Here is a 22,542-nt window from a genome sequence, read left to right as displayed (position 1 = left end):
TCTAATACTCTTGTGTAGAGAATCCCATGGAGAGAGGAGCCTGGCAGGCTGCAGCCCATAAGGTCACATGGACACAACCAAGCAGCAGCTTGCAGATGCTACTTTCCACAAAATACTACTTTTCAGCCTCTTCACCTCACCACACTGCCTTCTTTATTTCCCTTTCTTTTATCTCTTTTATTCATTATTCCTTTCTTTTCAGTTCAGTTCAGTTCAGTCGCTCAGTCGTGTCCAACTCTTTGCAACCCCACAGACTGCGGCATGCCAGGCTTCCCTGTCCATCACCATCTCCCAGAGCTTGCTCAAACCCATGTCCATCGAGTCGGTAATGCCATCCAACCATCTCATTCTCTGTTGTCCCCTTCTCCTCCTGCCTTCAATCTATCCCAGCATCAGGGTCTTTTCAAGTGAGTCAGTTCTTCACATCAGGCAGCCAAAGTATTGGAGTTTCAGCTTCAATATCAGTTCTTCCAATAAATATTCAGGACTGATTTCCTTCAGGATGGACTGGTTGGATCTCCTTGCAGTCCAAGGGACTCTCAAGAATCTTCTCCAACACCACAGTTCAAAAGCATCAATTCTTTGACCCTCAGCTTTCTTTATAGTCCAACTCTCACATCCATACATGACCACTGGAAAAAACATAGCCTTGACTAGATGAACCTTTGTTGGCAAAGTAATGTCTCTGCTTTTTAATATGCTGTCCAGGCTGGTCATAGGTTTTCTTCCAAGGAGCAAGAGTCTTAATTTCATGGCTGCAGTCACCATCTGTAGTTATTTTGGAGCCCAGAAAAGTAAAATGTGTCACTGTTTCCACTGTTTCCCCATCTATTTGCCATGAAGTGATGAGACCAGATGCCATGATCTTAGTTTTCTGAATGTTGAGCTTTAAGCCAACTTTTTCACTCTCCTCTTTTTCTTTCATCAAGAGGCTCCTTAGCTCTTCTTCACTTTCTGCCATAAGGGTGGTATCATCTGCATGTCTGAGGTTACTGATAGTTCTCCAGGCAATCTTGATTCCAGCTTGTGTTTCCTCCAGTCAATTATTTCTCATGATGTACTCTGCATGTAAGTTAAATAAGCTGGGTGACAATATACAGCCTTGACGTACTCCTTTCCCTATTTGGAACCAGTCTGTTTTTCTATGTCCAGTTCTAACTGTTGCTTCTTGACCTGCATACAGATTTCTCAGGAGGCAGGTCAAGTAGTCTGGTATCCCCATCTCTTGAAGAATTTTCCAGTTTGTTGTGATCCACACAGTCAAAGGCTTTGGTGTAGTCAGTAAAGCAGAAGTAGATGTTTTTCTGGAATTCTTTTGCTTTTTCAGTGATCCAATGGATGTTGGCAATTTGATCTCTGGTTCTCTGCATTTTCTAAATCCAGCTTGAACATCTGGAAGTTCACAGTTCACATATAAGTTGAAGCCTGGCTTGGAGAATTTTGAGCATTACTTTGATAGCGTGTGAGATGCGTGCAGTTGTGCAATAGCTTGAACATTCTTTAGCATTGCCTTTCTTTGGGATTGGAACGAAAACTGACCTTTTCCAGTCCTGTGTGCACTGCTGAGTTTTCCACGTTTGCTGGCATATTGAGTGCAGCACTTTCACAGCATCATCTTTTAGGATTTGAAATAGCTCAACTGGGATTCTATCACCTCCACTAGCTTTTTTTGTAGTGATGTTTCCTAGGCCCACTTGACTTCACATTAAAAAGTTTATGACCAGGAATTCCCTGGTGGTCCAGTGGTTAGGACTCTTCCTTGCCAGGGCCCAAGTTTGATCCCAGGGCAAGGAATTAAGCAGGGCTTCTCTGGTGGATCAGCAATAAAGAATCTGCCTGCAATGCGGGAGACATAGAAGACACAGGTTCAATGTGTGTGTCAGGAAGATCCCCTGCAGGATGGCATATGACAACCCACTCCATATTTCTTGTCAGGAAAATCTCATGGACAGAGGAGCCTGGTAGGCTACTGTCCAAGGAGTCACAAAGAGCCAGACACGACTTAAGTGACAGATGATGCATGCATGCAAGGAGCTAGATCCCACAAGTGGTGCAGTGTAGTCATAAAAAAAAAAAAAAAAAGGCTAGGATTAAAGCAAAGAAGAAGATAATATGTGCCCTTAGTAACCCAGAATTATTCTAGAAAATATCAGCATAAGATTTGGGTATTGATGGGGGAAAGAGAGCAAAGTGACCTGAGGGCATTACTGATTCAGGGGAAATACGGACATTGAAAAGTTTTAGGACTCAATAGAAAATAAATAAATATGACAGGGAGTTCCCTGGTTGCCCAGTGGTTAGGATTCCAGACTTTAACTGCCATGGACTGCCATGAACTGGGTTCAACCTCTGGTGAGGAATATCCTGCAAGTCACGTGGTGTGTTCATAAAAGGAAAAATAAATAAATATAACAATAAGCTTAAGCAAGGACCAACCAGTAAAAGAACAAAAAGAGAATGTATAGCTTTAAGCACAGAGGAGAAAACTCAATCTATCCAATGGAAAGTGGGAAATTGAAATTATAGTCACAAATTTCCACTCTTATAAACACACCCAGATGGTGGGTTCTAATAAAATTTAAATAAAAATGCATTTCCCAGTAAAAAGATATATATATATAGTCTGGATTTTGTGATATTTGTGGCAATTTTATTTTTTTAATTTTATTTTTTGTTTTATTCACATATAGTTGATGTACAACGTTATATGTTATAGGTGTAGTCGAAGGAAATGGCAACCCACTCCAGTATTCTTGCCTGGAGAATCCCATGGACAGAGGAGCCTGGCAGGCCATGGTCCATGGGGTCACAGATAGTCAGACATGACTGACGTGGCTAAGCAAGCATGCACAATATAGTGATTCATAGTTTTAAAGGTCTTAAAATTTATAGTCTTAAAATATTGGCTATATTCACTGTGTTGTACAATATACCTTGTAATTTAGGTGATATCTGTCAGGGAACGTTTAATTTTAAGGAATCCTATATGTTGTTTTCTGTTTCTCAAGGGCCCTCTGCTCCTTATCAGTTCCTGGAAAACAGGAACGAGCAGGACTGAGGTCATGAGACAGAACGCATACGTGGATTCCTTTCAGTAACCTTTTACTTTTCTGTAAAACTACTTAGTCATGTTCCTATTTCCAATACATGGATTGTCTTCTGGCCCCATGACGATTGTTATTCCCTTAGTTACTGTTGTTATGCATTTGGTTTCGGTGTTTTTGCTCAACTTTATTTTTCTGCCTAAAGCTTCCTTGTATAACAATATATAAGCACACGCCGCCATGAATAAAGCACCCTTGTTCCACTAGAGACTTGGGTCCCCCGCGTCCTTCTTTTCTTCACCTTCTTTTCGTCGACTCCTGTCCCCAGGTTCCAGTCTGTCAAGAAGACCATAACAATATCAAATATTTTGTACTTCTTAATCCCCTACACTGCCCCTCCCCACTGTCTTCCCATTGGTTAACACTAGTATGTTCTCTGTATCTTTGAGTTGGCTTCTTTTTCATCATAGTCACTAGTTTGTTGTATTTTTAGATTGCACGTGTAAGTGATATCATACAGTAAAAAAAAAAAAGAAAGAAAGAAAACGCATTTTCCAGCTCCACCACTGGGACTCTGTGCTTTGGGGGAGGTTATATTGTCTCTCCGAGTTTTGATTTCTTCTTCTGTAAAAGGAAGTTATTATTGTACATAAAGAACTTAGCACAAAGGCTAAGAGTAAACATTAACTAAGGCTTTTACCATTCATACTAGTGTATTGCTATTTTTACTCCTGTTTCTGCTCCCATTACTCATATCTCTTTATAGTCTCCTGAAAGTGTTAGTCCTTCAGTCATGTCTGACTCTTTGTGACCCCATGGACTGTAGCCCACCAGGCTCCTCTGTCTGTGGAAGTCTCCAGGCAAGAATACTGGAGTGGGTAGCAATTCCCTTTTCCGGGGGATCTTCCTGATCCAGGGATCGAACCTTGGTCTCCTGCATTTCAACAGATTCTTTACCAGCTGAGCCACAAGGGAAGTCCTAGTTTCCTGAACCCTGACAGAATGAACAAACTCATGATAAACCTATCAATAATTTTTCTGTTTGACTAATGCAAATAATTAGCTCTTGCAGACATGAGGAGTATTTCTTTGTAAGATGAGATCCAGACAAAGAAAAGCTTGTGTGAACTCCAAAGTAAGCCAGACGTAACATTATAGGGTGGCACCACTATGGAGTAGGGTGCACCAGAAAGTGTGAGTTATAAAGACTGACTTGTTTGGGTGTGGAAGTCCAATTCTTGCCCAGTTGGAGTAAGTTAGAAAAATAAGCTGGGAAGCGCTCATTCTTGCTCGAGACTTGCTGGCAGGGAGTCAGGAAGCACATCATCACGTAGGTCTGTACATCAAACCCCTACATCCTCACCTCTGCTTAATGAATGTTGCTGTTGCTGCTGCTTTAGTTGCTAGGTCATGTCCGACTCTTTTGACTCCATGGACTGTCGCCCTCCAAGCTCCTCTGTCCATGGGCTTTCCCAGGCAATAATACTGGATTGGGTTGCTATTTCCTCCTTCAGGGCATCTTCCCCAACCAGGGATCGAACCTGAGTCTCCTACATTGACAGGAGGATTTTTTACCACTGAGCCACCAGGGAAGCCCTGGTTAATGAATAGCAAATCTCAATTTGAAGTTGGCTTTGCAGATAGTCAGTGCTCAAGACACGTCTGTCAATTTATCAACTTTGGTCATTTTGTCAGTTTAGCAATTTCAATCTTTTTATCAGCCCGTCAACTAGATCATACATAGTTTGCCACTCTTTAGATTCCAAGCATTTCCGAAACTGATTTGCTTATTTACATCAGATCTTCAGATTAAGGAGACCCTGCTTAATGGAGTAAAATTCAAACCAGGAGTTTATTTTATTCATGATGGATGAACAAAAGAAAATTTGCTTTTATTATCAACCTCTGCATAGCTATAGTGACCTGTTCTACCTCTCAGGAAATGTGACTTGAAAATTTAATGGCAACCCACTCCAGTATTCTTGCCTGGAAAATCCCATGGATGGAGGATCCTGGCAGGCTACAGTCCATGGGGTCGCAAGAGTCAAACACAACTGAGTGACTTAGCACTTACTGGGGACAAGAAAAATGAACACCTGAAGAGGCTGGAAAACATATTGAGGATAAATGCCTAAGCTCGTAGCAAAATGTTTGGCAAGAAAAAGAATGCCAATGTCAGTGTGAAATACACAGTGGAGTCAGTAATTAATTTTCCCATCAAAATTTCACTTCAAAAAACAAGCAGTGCAGACTAGGCTGTGTTTCATAATGGAAAAAAAAAAAAAAAAAGCATACCTTAGGAACTAGTTCAGGGAGATATTTTAGTTGCCTTGCTTTGTTTTTCAGTTAATTATTTGACTATTTCGTGCACTTCCTTTCCTTGGGGAGATATTCTGAATCTGATCTGATGGTTTTCTTAAACCTATTTCGTGCATGCAAAATACTTTTGGTATTTGCAAATTTATAAAAATGTTCTTAACCTCAAGAGAAAATAAATAAGTTAGAGAAAATTAAAACAAGTTCCAATTATTAAGCACATTTTTTGAAATCCCTCAAGTGTAGGAGGAATGTAGGTAGAAGAGAACAACAGTCAGGCTTGGTCCAGAACCTAGAGAAATCTCTGAAGATGTCAAAACTGATTTCATATGAATATAGTGTTTTGTCTTTTTCTTCCCTGAAGATTCATTTTTTAAAAAAGAAGAAGAAAGGGTTGGATAAAAGTTTGAAAGATATAAGCTTATCAGAAATCAGATTTGGCAAGGCTATTTTAGTGTAGTTAGACTTTCCCAGTCCACCAAACTTACCATCTAGTGATAATTCAGTTCCTTTCAAATCAGTGTGAAGGTGCCCATCCGAGCACTAAGGTTGCATAGGAAGATGAACAAGACTGGACTCTCACCCATGCAAAGTAGTTAAGATGATGAAATTGGTTAAAATTTTAAAATAATATTATAATATTTTATGACTATGACATAATCATATCACAATAATAATTTTCAAGGTCATCTCCCACAAATCAAAAGAGATGAGCACTACTTCCGGTCTGTTTAATCCTTCTTATCCCTTAAGCTTTGGTCCCATGTCTGTTTCATATTCTACAAAACTTTTCAACTTGCTTGCTGTTAATACCGCATACAGGATTCCATTATAAATACCCTTTGTTTTTTTTTAAATTTTATTGGAGTATAGTTGATTTACAATGTTGTGTTAATTTCAAATGTACAGCAAATGATTCAGTTATATATATATATATATATTCATTCTTTTTCCGATTCTATTCTCATATAGGTTATCACAGAATACTGAGTAGAATTCCCTGGGCCATACAGTAGATCCTTGTTGGTATTCTATCTTATATATCGTAGTGTGTGTGTGTTAATCCCTAGCTCCTGATTTATCCCTCTCCCCTCCTCACAACACTCCTTGATATTGGTTCTAAAAAAGATCACAGAAGAGTCTTTAGCCCCAAGGAAGCATAACATGCAGGGACAACAGAGCATGATGGCTAAGAACACAGACTTCGGAGGTGGATGATTTTGGTATAAATCTCAGGGTCACTAGTGGGCAACTTTGGGACAGTTAGTTAATCTCTCCAAGATTCAGTTTCCCCATCTTAAAAACGGGTATATTGGACTTCCTTCCTGGCTTAGTGGTTAAGAATCCACCTGTCAATGGAGGGTTCATGGGTTTGATCCCTGGTCCAGGAAGATTCCACTTGCCGGGAGGCAACTAAATCCACACACCACGAATACTCAGCCCGCGCCCCCAGAGCCCACGCTCCACAGCAAGAGAAGTCACCGGAAGGAGAAGCGCTCCATCGCCGCCAGAGAGGAGCCCCCACTCACGCAACTGGAGAAAGCCGCCGCGTAACAACGAAGACAGCGCAGCCAAAAAAAAGATAAAACAAAATGAGTATATTAATAGTTCCTACCTCATAGAGTTGTGAAAATCATATGAAGCAGCAATTGTAAGAAATACTTAGAAAGCTAGTGGAAGTAAACATTAGCTACATAAGTGTTCACTCTGATTAACTTTTGATATAGCTATATTCATTTATGCATTCCACAAACACTTCCGGATTGTCTACACTGCGCCAGATGCTGGTCTAGGCACTGAACCTGAACAGCGAATAAGACAGACAAGGTCCCATGGAGTTTCTACTCTCACCTCAACAGGGAAATGGGCTCCTTTAGGAAGGAGAGTATCTAACGCCATTTTGTATCTCCCATGGTGCTTTGCACAAGACAGCCGATAGGTGTTTGGGAGGAAATTGTAAGTGGAAGAGAAACAGACATACCTCAAAAATCTTGCACTCTTGGGCAAATAAAATATCAACTATGTAGACACATCAATTCTATTCTAAGAAAATCTGAAATCTAGTCACTTAACATTTCTTAAAAGGACTCCTTGGTAATTGAAAATATAAAGGATTATATGACGTTTCCACTGCATCATGCCACGTTTTGCTCATGAGACAGAGGGAAGCATGGCATGGGGCACACTTCAGCCAGGTGAGTCCAAATCACCTTGGGTTTTGTGGTTGTTCACTCTGGATCACCTTCAATTAGCAGGCTTGGCTCAGCTCTCACCCTCAGAGCCACAGGAGGAAATCACATGGCCAGAGTGACTGCAGAGGCCACTGAACACCAGGCATGCTTAGCCAAGGAGTTTTCCTTCTCTAAGACTGGTGTTACTAATAAAACACATGTCCATCCAAGACAGTAATTTATTTAATTTTGATTCACTCTACATAAGTTCAGCTCAGTTCAGTCACTCAGTTGTGCCCAACTCTTTGCAACCCCATGGACTGCAGCGCCCATGGCCTGCAGCACACCAAGCCCCCCTGTCCATCACCAACTCCCGGAGCTTGCTCAAACCCATGTTCACTGAGTCGATGATGCCATCCAATCATCTCATCCTCTGTCATCCTCATCTCCTCCTGCCTTCAATCTTTCCCAGCATCAGGGTCTGTTCTAATGAGTCTTCATATCAGGTGACCAAACTATTGGAGCTTCAGCTTCAGCATTAGTCCTTCCAATGAATATTCAGGACTGATTTCCTTTAGGATGGACTGGTTGGATCTCCTTGCACTCCAAGGGACTCTCGAGAGTCTTCTCCAATACCACAGTTCAAAAGTATCAGTTCTCTGGAGCTCAACTCTCTTTATGGTCCAACTCTCACATCCATACATGACTACTGGAAAAATCATATCTTTGACTAGACAGGCCTTTGTCGGCAAAGTAAGGTCTCTGTTTTTAATATGCTGTCTAAGTTTGTCATAGTTTTTTTTCCAAGAGCAAGCATCTTTTAATTTCATGGCTGTAGTCACCATCTGCAGTGATTTTGGAGCCCAAGAAAATTAGGTCTGTCACTGTTTCCATTGTCTCCCCATCTATTAGCTATGAAGTGATGGGACTGGATGCCATGATCTTAGTTTTTTGAATGTTGAGTTTTAAGCCAGCTTTTTCACTCTCCTCTTTCACTTTCAAGAGGCTCTATAGTTCCTCTTCCCTTTCTGCCAAAAGGGTGGTGTCATCTGCATATCTGAGGTTATTAATATTTCTCCTGGCAATCTTGATTCCTTCACTCTACATAGTAAATAAGAATCAGATATTTTCTTTTCTTTAAAAAAAAGAACTTTGGGAATTTCTACTCTAATTACAAGAATATGCTTTGTTCAATGAAAGAAATTGAAAACTATGATGTTGCACACCTACACAGAGAAAAGAGCAAGTTTTGGGACTTCCCTGCTGCTGCTAAGGCACTTCAGTCGTGTCCGACTCTGTGTGACTCCATAGACGGCAGCCCACCAGGCTCCCCCGTCCCTGGGATTCTCCAGGCAAGAACACTGGAGTGGGTTGCCATTTCCTTCTCCCTGGTCGGTCAGTGGTTAAGGCTCCATACTTCCAATGCAGGGGCGTGGGTTCAATCCCTGATTGGGGAACTAAGATCCCACATGCTGGATGGCACAGCAGGGGGAAAAAAAGAAAGAAACCCAGTGGTAAACAGCAAGTTTTGAGAATTTTGGAGAAGCTTAGAGGGCCTGGGAAATCAGGTGCCCTGGGTTCTAACTTTGATTGCACATTAAGTATCTGGTTAAACTTAACATGGAAAACTGGACTGCAGTTCCCATGTCTATAAAGTAAGAGCTCTTACGTGCCCCTTCTACCTCTGATTTCTTAAATTATTTATTAAATAAACATCATGTACCTAATTCTTTCACGCAGTAGTAAAGACAACCTTCTGTGATAGTTGTGCTTTATGATAAGGAATTTAAGGCTTAGAGAAGCTTGTTTATTTACCCAAGGCAAAGGATTCAGGTCAAAGATGTGATTTATGGGTATCTTCTAAGTCATACCCTCTTCTTACCAAACTACACCTGTCTTTAATTTACTAGCGTGTAAAATGGCTCTGGGTTAGAGAAGAAAGAATGGCCCTGGAAATTTCCTGGCAGTCCAGTGGTTAGGACTCTGCACTTTCCCTGCCAAGAAAGAAAGAGAGAGAGAGACAGATGGAGGAGGAAAGGGAGGGGAGGGAGGGAGGAAGAAAGGCCCTGACAACACAACCTCTTTGTCTACTTGACCCTTTTGCCCAATATTAGTTCTACTCTGTCACTTCCCTGTAGGAAATACTCTAGGTTTTACATTTGTGAAGTGAATAGTTTAAAAAGTTGAGTCTGACCTAGAAACAATCTCTGGTTTTCACTAACTGGATATTCAGAAGGTGTGCTCTGAAATAGTCTTTGCCTTCTTTCTACTTGTTCCCAAGTGATGGTAGAGACATGTAATCAGAAAATAAGAGAGCATGTAGATCAAATCCAACCATAACAATCTCCCAGGAACCATTAGACATATCAGTCATTGTGCCAGTTTTACCTACAGCCCCAGCAAAAGCAAGATATCCATCCATTTAACCTGCGAAAGGAATAGTCCCTTAATTACCACTAAAGTTTGGTTTAAGGACGAAGATCTGTCTTATGGCCCGTCCTTGTCATTGGACTACCATATGGCCTGTCCATGATAAATGCTTACCCAAACAGACCAGAATGCCTGTTCTAGGAATCTGGATAATGAAATACAGAAAAAGCAGGTCATTTGGCAGCCAGAGAAGATACTGGATGTATACAGTGTCTTCATATGGACTTCATATGGTGTCTTCATATTAAAGAAGTTTCCCAGGTGACTCAGTGGTAAAGAAATCACCTGCCAATGCAGGAGACACACAGGAGGCGTGAGTTGGATCCCTGGTATGGGAAGATCCCCTGGAGGAGGAAGTGGCAGCCTACTCCAGTCGTCTCGCCTGGAGAACCCAGTGGACAGACGAGACGGGCAGGCTACAGTCCATGGGGTTGCAAAGAGTCGGACGTGATGTAGCAACTGAGCATGCACACACACACACACACACACACACACACTCACTTCATATTAAAGTTGGGCACCCAAAGCAAAATTAACAGATCCCTGTTTTTGAGGATCCCAGACTTGTGCTAGACTCCAAGTCATTTCCCAGTTCCTGTTCCATTTTCTAAAGTACTTCTTCTACTATGACCCCACTACTTGAGTTTCTGAGACACTGATTTTCCAAACAATATATGTATTGTTTGAAACTTTACAGTAAAACTTTTAAAATTATTGGAATAGATGATGCTCTAGTCTTTACAACCAAAAGAGCTGAATAAAACTGCACAGTTATTTTATTACATACTACTAAATTCTATTTAGTAGAATAAATAAATAAAGCCTATTGGGTAGATGAGTAAGCTATTCTGTTATATTATATGCTACTAAATTCTGCTATGTCAAATAAGACTGAAATTAATACGGATTTGGCACCTGGTCTGCTGCTCTCAAGGCCTAATTTATAATTGCTGCATTATACTGCCTGTCATTCTTTTGGCTAGTCAGATGGGCACCATGATAATCATTGAGAATCTTAAGAATTCAGTGGGACATACCAGGAAGAAACATCTAGTACCATGCTTTATCTATCAGCCTAAAGATCACTTTTTCCTAAAGCCAATTCCATATTCTCTCAGAGAAAATTTTGGGCATTTGGTTTCAATCTGTCTATACCTTCTATACTAATAAGAAGCTGGATTTTTTTCAATTACAGAGAAACTATATATAAATGTATGTCTACTGATTGTTTATGGAAGTAATAAATATTCTCATAGTAGGTTCAGCAAGCTTCTCTTTAGAGAAATTTTTTGGCCAATAAAGTTGAGTCTAAGGGTTTCCAACCTCTGCAAGGCATTCAGCCTCGTAAATTTCATTTCCATCAAGAACAATGAGTTCTGCACACCTTAATGAACAAAACACTTGGTTCTCTCCTTGTATTCTGACTCTCCATGCCCCTACTGCATCTAGCTCATCCGACGCTCATCGGAACCTTCTTCACATGTTTTAATTTAATGTTAACATGTCCTTCATTGGCTCATTAACTGCCATCCATGCAGGTTAACCAATCAACCCTGTAAGAGGTCTCCAGTTGCTTTGCAAGGATGATGAGCAATTCTCACCCTGCACTTCAGCCAACAAAAATGTTGGACCTTTTTACAAGCAGCAGAAGTCCCAGAAGTCCCCATGGTTCCATGGCATAATATATGCAGAAAAGTAATAAAAAGTTTTACAACTCTGCATGAGCCAGCTGATCTCAGTAATGCCCCCAGGCAGGTAAACCTGGTGTGTCCTCACTCAGCCTCATGGCTTGACAATGTTAATCAAGGGCACTTAGACTTAGGCACAAGTGCTATTTCATATAACCGCTTGCGCCAGGCCCTACATAAGTGCATTTATATCTAATTGGTATCTTATCTAAGAAAGCAGGAGAATTCTGTATTTGAAATACGGAAGCTAAGCTATTTTAATGAACGGGATGGTTTCTATACCCTTGGCAAACCCAGAAATATACATCCCACTTCCCACTGGGAAAGAAACAGGACTTTTTGCTTATAGATTTTCAACTGGATATTAGCTTCTGGTAGTTGTCTTCCATCCAATCCAAGTGTTCCTTAAGAAACTTTCCCTATGGGCTTCTCTGGTGGCTCAGTGGTAAAGAATCTGCCTGTCAATGCAGAAGACATGGGTTCGATCCCTGGGCCAGGAAGATCCCACATGTCGCAGAGCAACTAAGCCCATGGCCACAACTACTGAGCCTGTGTCTACAGCGGCAAGTACAGAGCCCATGTGCCACAACTACTAAAGCCCTTGCACCCTAGAGAGCATGCTCTGCAAGAAGAGAAGCCCTCACACCCGTGAGTAGCCCCCACTCACCACAACCAGAGAAAAGCCTGCCCAGCAACGAAGACCCAGCACAGCCACAGATAAACAATTAATTTAAAAGCTTTCTCTACTCCCTGAACATATGATCAGTGTACACAGGACCATTATCAGAAAGTGGGGAAATCTTTTCGAACCATTTCATTATATACCCCTTTAGATGGTCAGTACTTACACTGAGCAGGAGATGCTGGCTGTGGTAACCCCTCCAAAATAAAGTGGAGAACTGGAGGTGGGGAAACATGATCCAGGTAATAGAAGGAGAAATTCATCCACTAAGGATAATTTAGACTTCCCTGGTGGCTCAGACGGTAAAGTGTCTGCTCACAATGAGGGAGACCCTGGTTCAAACCCAGGTCGGGAAGATCTCCTGGAGAAGGAAATGGTAACCCACTCCAGTATTCTTGCCTAGAAAATCCCATGGACAGAGGAGCCTGGTGGCCTCAGTCTATGGGGTCGCAAAGAGTCAGACACGACTGAGCGACTTCACCATTAACTCACTTTTACTGAAATTTTAATGCTTGTATAAATTTCCTTAATATGCAGATTTGCTCAGGATGAGGGTCAAACCATGAACATCTTGTCCTAGATGGTATTTGGCATCCCTAAGATGTCATGAAATGCCCAGAATGGAAAATCTTTGTGTTTTATCAAACATTCATCACTTTGCTTTTGCATTTGTATAACTATATATGCATGTATTGGGAATATATTTGTGTGTGCATATATAATGTATATATACACATAGTATATGTGTATATTACATAATATATTATTTATGTTTTGATATATACATAATATGTGCATATATGACATTTGTTATACATGCATAATTATGTACACATACACATAATATTTATTACTGATATACTATATATATACACATATGTATTTTCTCCTAATACAGTTTTTTCTTCACTGAACTCTGAGGTAATCACCATCCAAAATATAATTGCTCACAGATTCTGTTTAGTTTCCTAAGATTTCTTGATCCTACAAACATTAATCTGGTCCAGGAAATTACACTCCTTAGATGCCTTCATGAAACATTGACAGAATTTCAAAAGAAATTCTGTTTCCTCAGAAAAAGAAGGATGTGATGTCCATGAGGTCTTTGTGAGAAGGTAAAAAGATCCAAGTGATTCAGAACTATCCTTACTGCCTGCAGGTAAAAAGGCATATCTCTCCAAAATATTGAAGCTGTCATTTCCATACTCCTAAACCATATAGAAATTCACTGAGGTCTAGGGAGCTCAGTCATTCATCTGATTACATGTTCTGTTCTCATTCAGACACATTTGTGTTAGTGAGTCCAGAAGTTTTAGATTTTTCCTAGTGGCTTTGATTGAATGATTTCATCCAGGCACACTGCCTCTTCTTTTTAATTCTAAGCCTTCACTGTGAGTATTCCGATACCAAAGGAAAAAAATATGCTCTTTTTATCATACCCTAAAAATTACTTAAAGTTAAGATTTTCATAGTAACAGTGTCTTAGTAGTTATAGACCACCTTTCCTTTCTTGGACATAAAGCAATAAAACACGTGTGAAGATCATGTTCACCCACTGCAGCAAACACCACTTTTCTCCCTGCAAAAATGCCACCATTAAGCTGCCACCAGTATTCCCCACAATTCCTTAGGCTTTTCCTCCAGATCTTTTTTCAAACTTTTACCACAGTTGATCTCTGGTTCCCCTACCTTTTCTAAAACCAGCTGGAACATCTGGAAGTTCTCAGTTCACATACTATTGAAGCCTGACTTGGAGAATTTTGAGCATTACTTTACTAGCATGTGAGACGAGTGCAATAGTGCGGTAGTTTGAGCATTCTTTGGCATTGCCTTTCTTTGGGACTGCAATGAAAACTGACCTTTTCCAGTCCTGTGGCCACTGCTGAGTTTTCCAAATTTGCTGGCATTTTGATTGCAGCACTTTCACAGCATCATCTTTCAGGATTTGAAATAGCTCAACTGAAATTCCATCACATCCAGTAGCTTTGTTCATTGTGATGCTTTCTAAGGCCCATTTGACTTCACATTCCAGGATGTCTGGCTCTAAGTGAGTGATCACACCATTGTGATTATCTGGGTCATGAAGATCTTTTTTGTACAGTTCTTCTGTATATTCTTGCCACCTCTTCTTAATATCTTCTGCTTCTGTTAGGTCCATACCATTTCTGCCCTTTATTGAGCCCATTTTTGCATGAAATGTTCCCTTGGTATCTCTAATTTTCTTGAAGAGATCACTGGTCTTTCCCATTTGTGTGGATCACAATAAACTGCGGAAAATTCTGAAAGAGATGGGAATACCAGACCACCTGACCTGCCTCTTGAGAAACCTGTATGCAACTCAGGAAACAACAGTTAGAACTGGACATGGAACAACAGACTGGTTCCAAATAGGAAAAGGAGTACGTCAAGGCTGTATATTGTCACCCTGCTTATTTAACTTATCTGCAGAGTACATCATGAGAAATGCTGGGCTGGAAGAAGCACAAGCTGAAATCAAGATTGCCAGGAGAAATATTAGTAACCTCAGATATGCAGATGACACCACCCTTATAGCAGAAAGTGAAGAAGAGCTAAAAAGCCTCTTGATGAAAGTGAAAGAGGAGAGTAAAAAACTTGGCTTCAAGCTTAACACTCAGATCATGGCATCTGGTCCCATCACCTCATGGGAAATAGATGGGGAGACAGTGGAAACAGTGTCAGACTTTTTTGGGGGGGGATCCAAAATCACTGCAGATGGTGACTGCAGCCATGAAATTAAAAGATGCTTACTCCTTGGAAGGAAAGTTATAACCAACCTAGATAACATATTAAAAAGCAGAGACATTACTTTGCCAACAAAGGTCCATCTGGTCAAGTCTATGATTTTTCCAGTGGTCATGTATAGATGTGAGAGTAGGACTGTGAAGAAAGCTGAGCGCCGAAAAATTGATGCTTTTGAACTATGGTGTTGGAGAAGACTCTTGAGAATCCCCTGGACTGCAAGCAGATCCAACCAGTCCATCCTAAAGGAGATCAGTCCTGGGTGTTCATTGGAAGAACTGATCTTGAAGCTGAAACTCCAATACTTTGGCTACCTGATGCGAAGAGTTGACTCATTGGAAAAGACCCTGATGCTGGGAGGGACTGGGGGCAGGAGAAGAGGACGACAGAGGATGAGATGGCTGGATGTCATCACCGACTCGATGGGCATAAGTTTGAGTAAGCTCTGGGAGTTGGTGATGGACAGGGAGGCCTGGTATGCTGCGATTCATGGGGTCGCAAAGAATCGGACACGACTGAGCGACTGAACTAACTAACCACAGTTGAACTTGACATTATGGAGATCAGGCTCTAGGAGGATGTGACTATAAAAAATGGAGACATTAATTTTAAAAAGCATTAAATGTATATAGGTAAAACTATTAACTTTCTTGACTGCATTTGCATATTCATTACTCACTAATATATTAATTGGCATGTAAATAATCTATATTTTGTTAATTGCATCATTAATAGCATTATCTGTTTAGAGCAGCTCTATCCAACACAAACATAATATGACCCACTGACATGTGTGATTTAAATGTTTTCATTTCACATTCAAAAAGTGAAAAGAAATTGAAATTTAATACTATTTTGTTTTACCCAGTATGTCCAGAACAGTAATGTTTCAACATGTGATCAATATTTTAAAATTATTAATGAGATATTTTATGGTCTCCTTTACAATTCACAGTATATTTTACACTTGCAGCATATCTCATTTCAGATACTGAATTTTCAGGCCTCAGGAGCCCCAGGTTTGTGGATGGCGCAGGTCTAAAGGATGTTGGATGTTAAAAGAGCTGCACAAGCCCTGTATGCCCACTACCAGCCCCTCAGCTCTCCACTGGGGGCCAGTACACGTTAGCACTTCAAATTAGCCCGCCTTTTACATCCACCATGCTTGCGTCTTTAGAGATTTGAAACTAGTATCCAAAATTTAAATTGCTTTTCATTGGTATTAGTTGTACCATGTTAAGAAAATAAACTCAGTGATGACTGATGTATTATTCCCCTATTGCCACTTTAACAAATTACCACAAACTTAGTGGCTTAAAACAACATAAATCTACTCTCTTACAATCCAGGAGATCAGAAGTCTAAAATGGGTTGGCAGGGCTGCATTCCTTCTGGGGTCTCCACGGGAGAATCCATTTCCATTTCCAGCTTCTAGGGCTCACCTGTGTTCCTTGACTTGTTGACATTCTCCATTTTAGTTTTCCTTTTTTTTTTTTTGGCCCCACCACTGGGCATGTAGAATCTTAGTTCCCCAACCAAGGATTGAACCTGCCCCTTCTGCATTGGAAGCATGGAGTCTTAACCACTGGGCCACCAGGGAAGTTCCTGTCCTCCATTTTCAAAACCAGCATCTTCAAATCTTTCTCTCAATCTGCTGCATCAATCACCACACTTCCTATGCCTACTCTGACTCTAACCCCTCCCTCTTAGAAGGAACTTTTTTATTATTTTGAATGCACTTGGATAATGTAAGATAATCTCCTAGTAGGAAGAACACTAATTTAATCACCTATATAAAGAATTTATACTTTTGAACTGTGGCGTTGGAGAAGACTCTTGAGAGTCCCTTGGACTGCAAGGAGATCCAACCAGTCCATCCTAAAGAAAATCAGTCCTGAATATTCATTGGAAGGACTGATGCTGAAGCTGAATCTCCAATACTTTGTCCATCTGATGCAAAGAATTGACTCATTGGAAAAGACCCTGATGCTGGGAAAGATTGAAGGCGGGAGAAGGGGACGACAGAGAATGAGATGGTTGGATGGCATTACAGACGCGATGGACATGAGTTTGAGTAGGCTCCAGGAGTTGGTGAGGGACAGGGAAGCCTGGCGTGCTGCAGTCCATCGGGTCACAGGGAGTCAGACATGAGTGAACTGAACTGAAACTCCTGTTTTGCCAGGTAAGGTAAATTTTCACAGATCTGGGAAGTAGAAAGAGAATGGGCTTCCCTTGTAGCTCAGCTGGTAAAGACTCTGCCCGCAATGCAGGAATCCGCCTTCAATGCAGGAGACCTGGATTTGATTCGTGGGTCTGAACAATCCCCTGGAGAAGGGAATGGCAACCCACTCCAGTGTTCTTGCCTGGAAAATCCCATGGACAGAGGAGCCTGGTGGGCTACAGTCCATGAGGTCGCAAGAGTCAGACATGACTTAGAGACTGAACCACCAACCACAGAATGTGAACATCTTTGGGGGACCATTATGCTGTCCACCACGATTAAAGATGTGCAACTTAGGTCTACAGGTAAAACTCTGTCACAACACACTTAGTTAAGACATCCGTGTACATGGGCTTCCCAGGTGGCTCAGCAGTAAAGGATCTTCATGGAATGCAAGAGATGCAGGAGACGCGGGTTCAGTCCCTGGGTCAGGAAGATCCCCTGGAGGAGGAAATAGCAATCCACCCTAGTATTCTTGCCTGGAGAATCCCATAGACCTAGGAGCCTTGTGGGTTATAGTCTGCAGAATTTCAAAGAGTTGGACATGACAGAAGCGACTCATAGATCTACATGTGAGAAAAACGAGCTAGGTCCTAGATGAATCCTGACTGTGTCAAGCAATATTTCAAAAGCATAAATACATAGTACAATAAATGTTAGAAATGTGCTCAGCATTTGTTTTTAATAAGGATTTGGCAGTCTAGAAGTAATTTAAGCTGGAAGCTTGTACTTTTTGAGCACCTTCACCCAATTTAAAAGGTACAAAAGGTCGAAAGGTGCAAACTTCCACTTTAAATTACCTCTAAAAACTGCCAAATCCTACTTATTAAAAACATATTATACAGAGTGAAGTAAGTCAGAAAGAGAAAGATATGTATCGTATATTAACACATATACATGGAATCTAGAAAGATGGTACCAATGAGTTTATCTACAGGGCAGCAGTGGAGAAAGAGACACAGAGAACAGACTTTTGGACTCGGGGGAGAGGGGAAGAGAGAGTGAGATGTGTGGAGAGAGTAACATGGAAACTTACATTACCATGTGTGAAATAGAGAGCCAACAGGAATTTGCTGCATGACTCGGGGAACTGAAACAGGGGCTCTGTATCCACCTAGAGGGGTGGGATGGATGGGAGATGGGAGGGAGTTCAAGAGGGAGGGGACAGATGTATACCTATGGCTGATTCATGCTGATGTTTGACGGAAAACAACAAAATTCTGTAAAGCAATTACCCTTCAATTAAAAAATAAATTAACAGCCACCCACTCCAGTATTCTTGCCTAGGAAATCCTGTGGACAGAGGAGCCTGGTGGGCCACAGTCTATGGGATCGCAGAGTGTCAGACACAACCGAGTGACTAGCACTTTGACTTTTGAATGGCTTTCACAAAACAGCAGGGTCCCAGATTCCTCTAATGACAACAAGGTAGTCACGTCCGAAGAACATTTTCTCTCTTTCTTTCTTTTTATGGCTGCACTGTACGGCTTTTGGAGTCTAGTTTCCTGACCAGGTACCGGACCCAGGCCCTAGGCAATGAAAGCACGGAATCCCAACCACTGGACCATCACGGAACATTTCATGGTGTGGATTCAACTATATGCACACTCAGCAAGAAAAGAACGTTAACAATTTTACTAGGACATGCCATTTTGCTTCCTGTGTTTCGGGTGTTCAGACGTCTGTTCTGTGTGTATCAGGTAAGTGGTCCAGGGAGGTTTGCATTTCTGAAGCTTGGTTTCGGTTCCCATGTGCCCGTCATGGTGTGGGTATCTCACCTTCCTGCGTGTGATTTCAGTGTCTGAAGACAGGTGTTGTCCATACAAGTGGCCCTTCCAAAGCCAGTCACAGAATCCATCTGGTGTTTCACTGGAAGAAAACAAATCAACCCGCAGTCTCTTCCACTGCTTCTGGAAAAACTGCCTCTGTTAGACTTACTGACAGATGATGTCTGGGTCTCGGTCACACCCCATGGCTGATGGAATCTGAAAGGTAATTTTAACATTGGGCTAGTCCATCAATCAGGAAAGCAAACTGCTCTAGATATTTCAGAGGATTTAAAATAGGGATTTGGGTTATGAAACTATTCATAGGATGAAGGGGCACATGAGAGAAGCTGAACTGCCCAGCCATAGGGAACTGAGGGGAAGCAGTTACAGCCTTCCAGAGCGGCTCAGATGCACACGCCCTGGTGCTGACTTTGCAGACTCTGCGTCGTCTGCCCCTGCAGGAGCCTGTGCACGTATGTCTGCTTAGAACACAACGGCTTCGGCCTCCCTCCTACTGCCTTGCCTCCCACAAGTGCCTCCCATGGGTGGCCCCCTAGCAGAACCCCGCTGGCGAGGGAAATCAAGTCCCCAGGCTTCTAGCCTCTTCTGTGCAGGGGGAAGCATAGAGAAGGAGGTGTGGGTGAACAAGATCCCACGCCATGATGTCCCTCTCTGGGCCGAGACGCAACACCCCCTCTCCTGAGTATTCTCTGATGTTTATGTAGCACCATGATGTGCGATGTTGGTTAATTCATCCACAAAGCTAGACATTCTCCCAAACCTGCCATCACGGGAGAAGGAAGAATACAGAGAACAAGTTTGGCAGTCTTCGGTCACCAGTATATCCCCAGACCTATCACGGGGTTGTGCACATAACAGACACTCAATAAATATTCAGGAGACAAATGAGGATTTTGTTTTCAACAAGCATTTTGCCCTAGTCACCTCCTTCTGTCTGTCAGACGTACCAATCTTCATGCTGATGGGAATATGAACTATATGTTCCTTCTGGGGGACAAGGGCTTCCCTTGTGGCTCAGCTGGTAAAGAATCTGCCTGCAACGTGGGAAACCTGGGTTCCATCCCTGGGTTGGGAAGATCCTCTGGAGAAGGAAAAGGCTACCCACTCCAGTATTCTGGCCTGGAGAATTCCATGGACTGTATGGTCCATGGGGTTGCAAAGAGTCGGACACTACTGAGCGACTTTCACTTCTGGAGGACAATCTGGTAAAATACATCAGAGCCTTCAGAATGTACATATTCTGAGGATCTAAACAGGTCCTCTGGGGGCAGGATGCCTTCAGGGAGACCAAGAAAAACCAGGTGGGATGTCCACTGTACAGCAGACAAAGAATGTGAAGTAATGTGGGGGGCCAAGGCCATTTCTGCTTTGTCCTCCAGAAACTGCAACGCCAGGCACGGTGCCTGGCATGGAGTGCCACCCAAGACCACCTTTGCCCCCCAGGTAGTGGTGGGGCTGGAATCTTATACACCAAAGAAGGACAAGGAGGCACCTCTCTGACCCCTTCCTGCTGCAGGCATCTGAAGCAACCCAGGAAGTCACAGGGGGTCAGAGGAAGAGAAACGATGAAGGAAGCAGAGTCGGAGCAACACCAAGTCAGGGTCCACTGTGGCCGTCTTTGCAGATGAAGAGGCCACCAGCCAAGGAATACAGGAGGCCTCTAGGAACCAGGAAAGGTGAGGAAGTGAATTCTTCCCCAGCATGCCTAGGAGGAACAAAGCCTTGATGACACCTTGATTTTAGAGACCCATGTCAGACTGCCGATCTGCAGAACTGTAGCATAATAATTTGCGTCATTTAAAGCCACTGAGCTCGCAGCAATTTGTGATGGCGCCAACAGGAAACTCCTGCCCCGCCAGCTCTCTCCCCTGTCCCGGAAACCCCAGTGGATTCAGAGGTATGGGATCTCCATGCCAGACTTCAGGACCACCAGTGCTCCATGCTGACTCTGCCCCTCTGTGGGTAACTGGGAAGAGATTCCAGTCAGCCCATGGGGAGTTCAGAGTTCTACCCCACGCCCCAGGGGGAACAGGCCTGCCAGCTGCTGCGTATGGAAAAGAGCACTTGTGCTTTGGAGTCTGAAGGGCCTGAATCCAAATCCTGAATTTGCCCTTTACTAAGTGTGTGGCTGTGGACAAGACACTTAACCTCTTGCTGCCTCAGTTTCCTTCTGTGTAAAGTGGGGAGAGTGGTACCTGCCTTAGAAGACTGTTAGAAAAAAACAAGTTCACACAGGTAAAGTGCTTAGAACAGTGCCTGGCACCTAATAAATGCTCCAAAAAACGTGGGGGGGGGGGATAAAATAATTAAAAACAAATGCCAGGCATTTAGGTTCTGGATGTAGTGTACAACACAATGACTATAGACAATCACACTATAGTGAATATTTGAAAGTTGCTAGGAGAGTAGATCTTAAAAGTTCTCAATACAAGGAAAAAGTGTGTGACCGTGAAGTGATCAATGTTAACTAGACTGATGGTGGTGATCATTTCCCAATACACACATACGTCAAATCATTAAGCCATTCGTCTTAAACTTATACAATGTTATGTGGCAATTATGTCTCAATAAAACTGGGAAAAAAGAAATAATTTATATTTATGCTCTGGTAACATAAGGAAAGTCAAGGTAATAGGTACCTGGATCAAGGCTAGACAGAAAAATTCTCCACATCTGTATTACCTATTTTTAAGCTGCTTTTCCAAATTTGCCAGGGCAAACCTTCACTCACACTCTCAATTAATTAGTGCCACTTCTAGCATAAGAGAGCCATAAAAGTATATTTTCTCACAAGAATGTAATAAAGTTTCTGACTGGCATCCTGTTCTTTCATAAATTTATGCCACAACGGAGAAAACATTCAAAATCAAATCAACAAATAGCTCATGAGAATAACATGAGGAAGGCATAGAGTCCAGCTGACTATACTCCATAACTTAAGCTAGCAATTCAACTTTCTTAAGAATAACAGCTACTTGAAGAATTTCATTAGCAATTATACAAGCAAAATGACTTTACTTACAAACTGTTAATTGATCTTGCTGGAATGCAGTCTTTTGAAGGCTGTCTTTTCAGCTTAACCATCTTCTGAGATTCTGTTAATACACTAAAAGAGGCAGTGACTGAAATTGTAAAACATGTGCTCCGGAACTGCCTGGAACACCATCTGAATTCCCTACCAGACCCTTTGCGTGTGCTCTGATGCCACGCATCTAGTCCTTAGGGGATATATTGGTAAGCTAGGACTACCATAACAAAATACCAGTGACTGAACGGCTTAAACAACACTTATTTCTCATAGTTCCAGAGAATGAAAGCTTGAGATTAGGGTGTCAGCATGGTTAAATTCCCGTGAGAGCTTACTTCCTGACTTACAGATGGCTGGCTTCTCAGGAGGCTTCCAAGTGGCACTAGTGATAAACAACCCGCCTGCCAATGCA

General features: G+C 42.0%; 1 protein-coding gene across 1 annotated transcript in view; it reads right to left on the bottom strand.

Moving 5' to 3' along the window:
• Positions 1-2,996: 2,996 nt before the first annotated feature.
• LOC122428646 overlaps positions 2,997-22,542 on the bottom strand; it is a 26,353-nt gene continuing 6,807 nt past the window's right edge. Inside the window, exons 3-6 of the mRNA XM_043448677.1 lie at positions 22,125-22,208; positions 19,091-19,297; positions 6,843-6,893; positions 2,997-3,380 (exon numbers count right to left, since the gene is read on the bottom strand). Of these exons, the coding sequence (XP_043304612.1) occupies positions 3,308-3,380; positions 6,843-6,893; positions 19,091-19,297; positions 22,125-22,208 (415 nt within the window). The 3' untranslated portion in view covers positions 2,997-3,307. The remainder of the gene's footprint in view (positions 3,381-6,842; positions 6,894-19,090; positions 19,298-22,124; positions 22,209-22,542) is intronic.

This window comes from Cervus canadensis, chromosome 27 (assembly GCF_019320065.1).
Source record: "Cervus canadensis isolate Bull #8, Minnesota chromosome 27, ASM1932006v1, whole genome shotgun sequence".
Lineage (NCBI taxonomy): Eukaryota > Metazoa > Chordata > Mammalia > Artiodactyla > Cervidae > Cervus > Cervus canadensis.
This window is presented reverse-complemented; position numbering and strand designations above follow the sequence as displayed.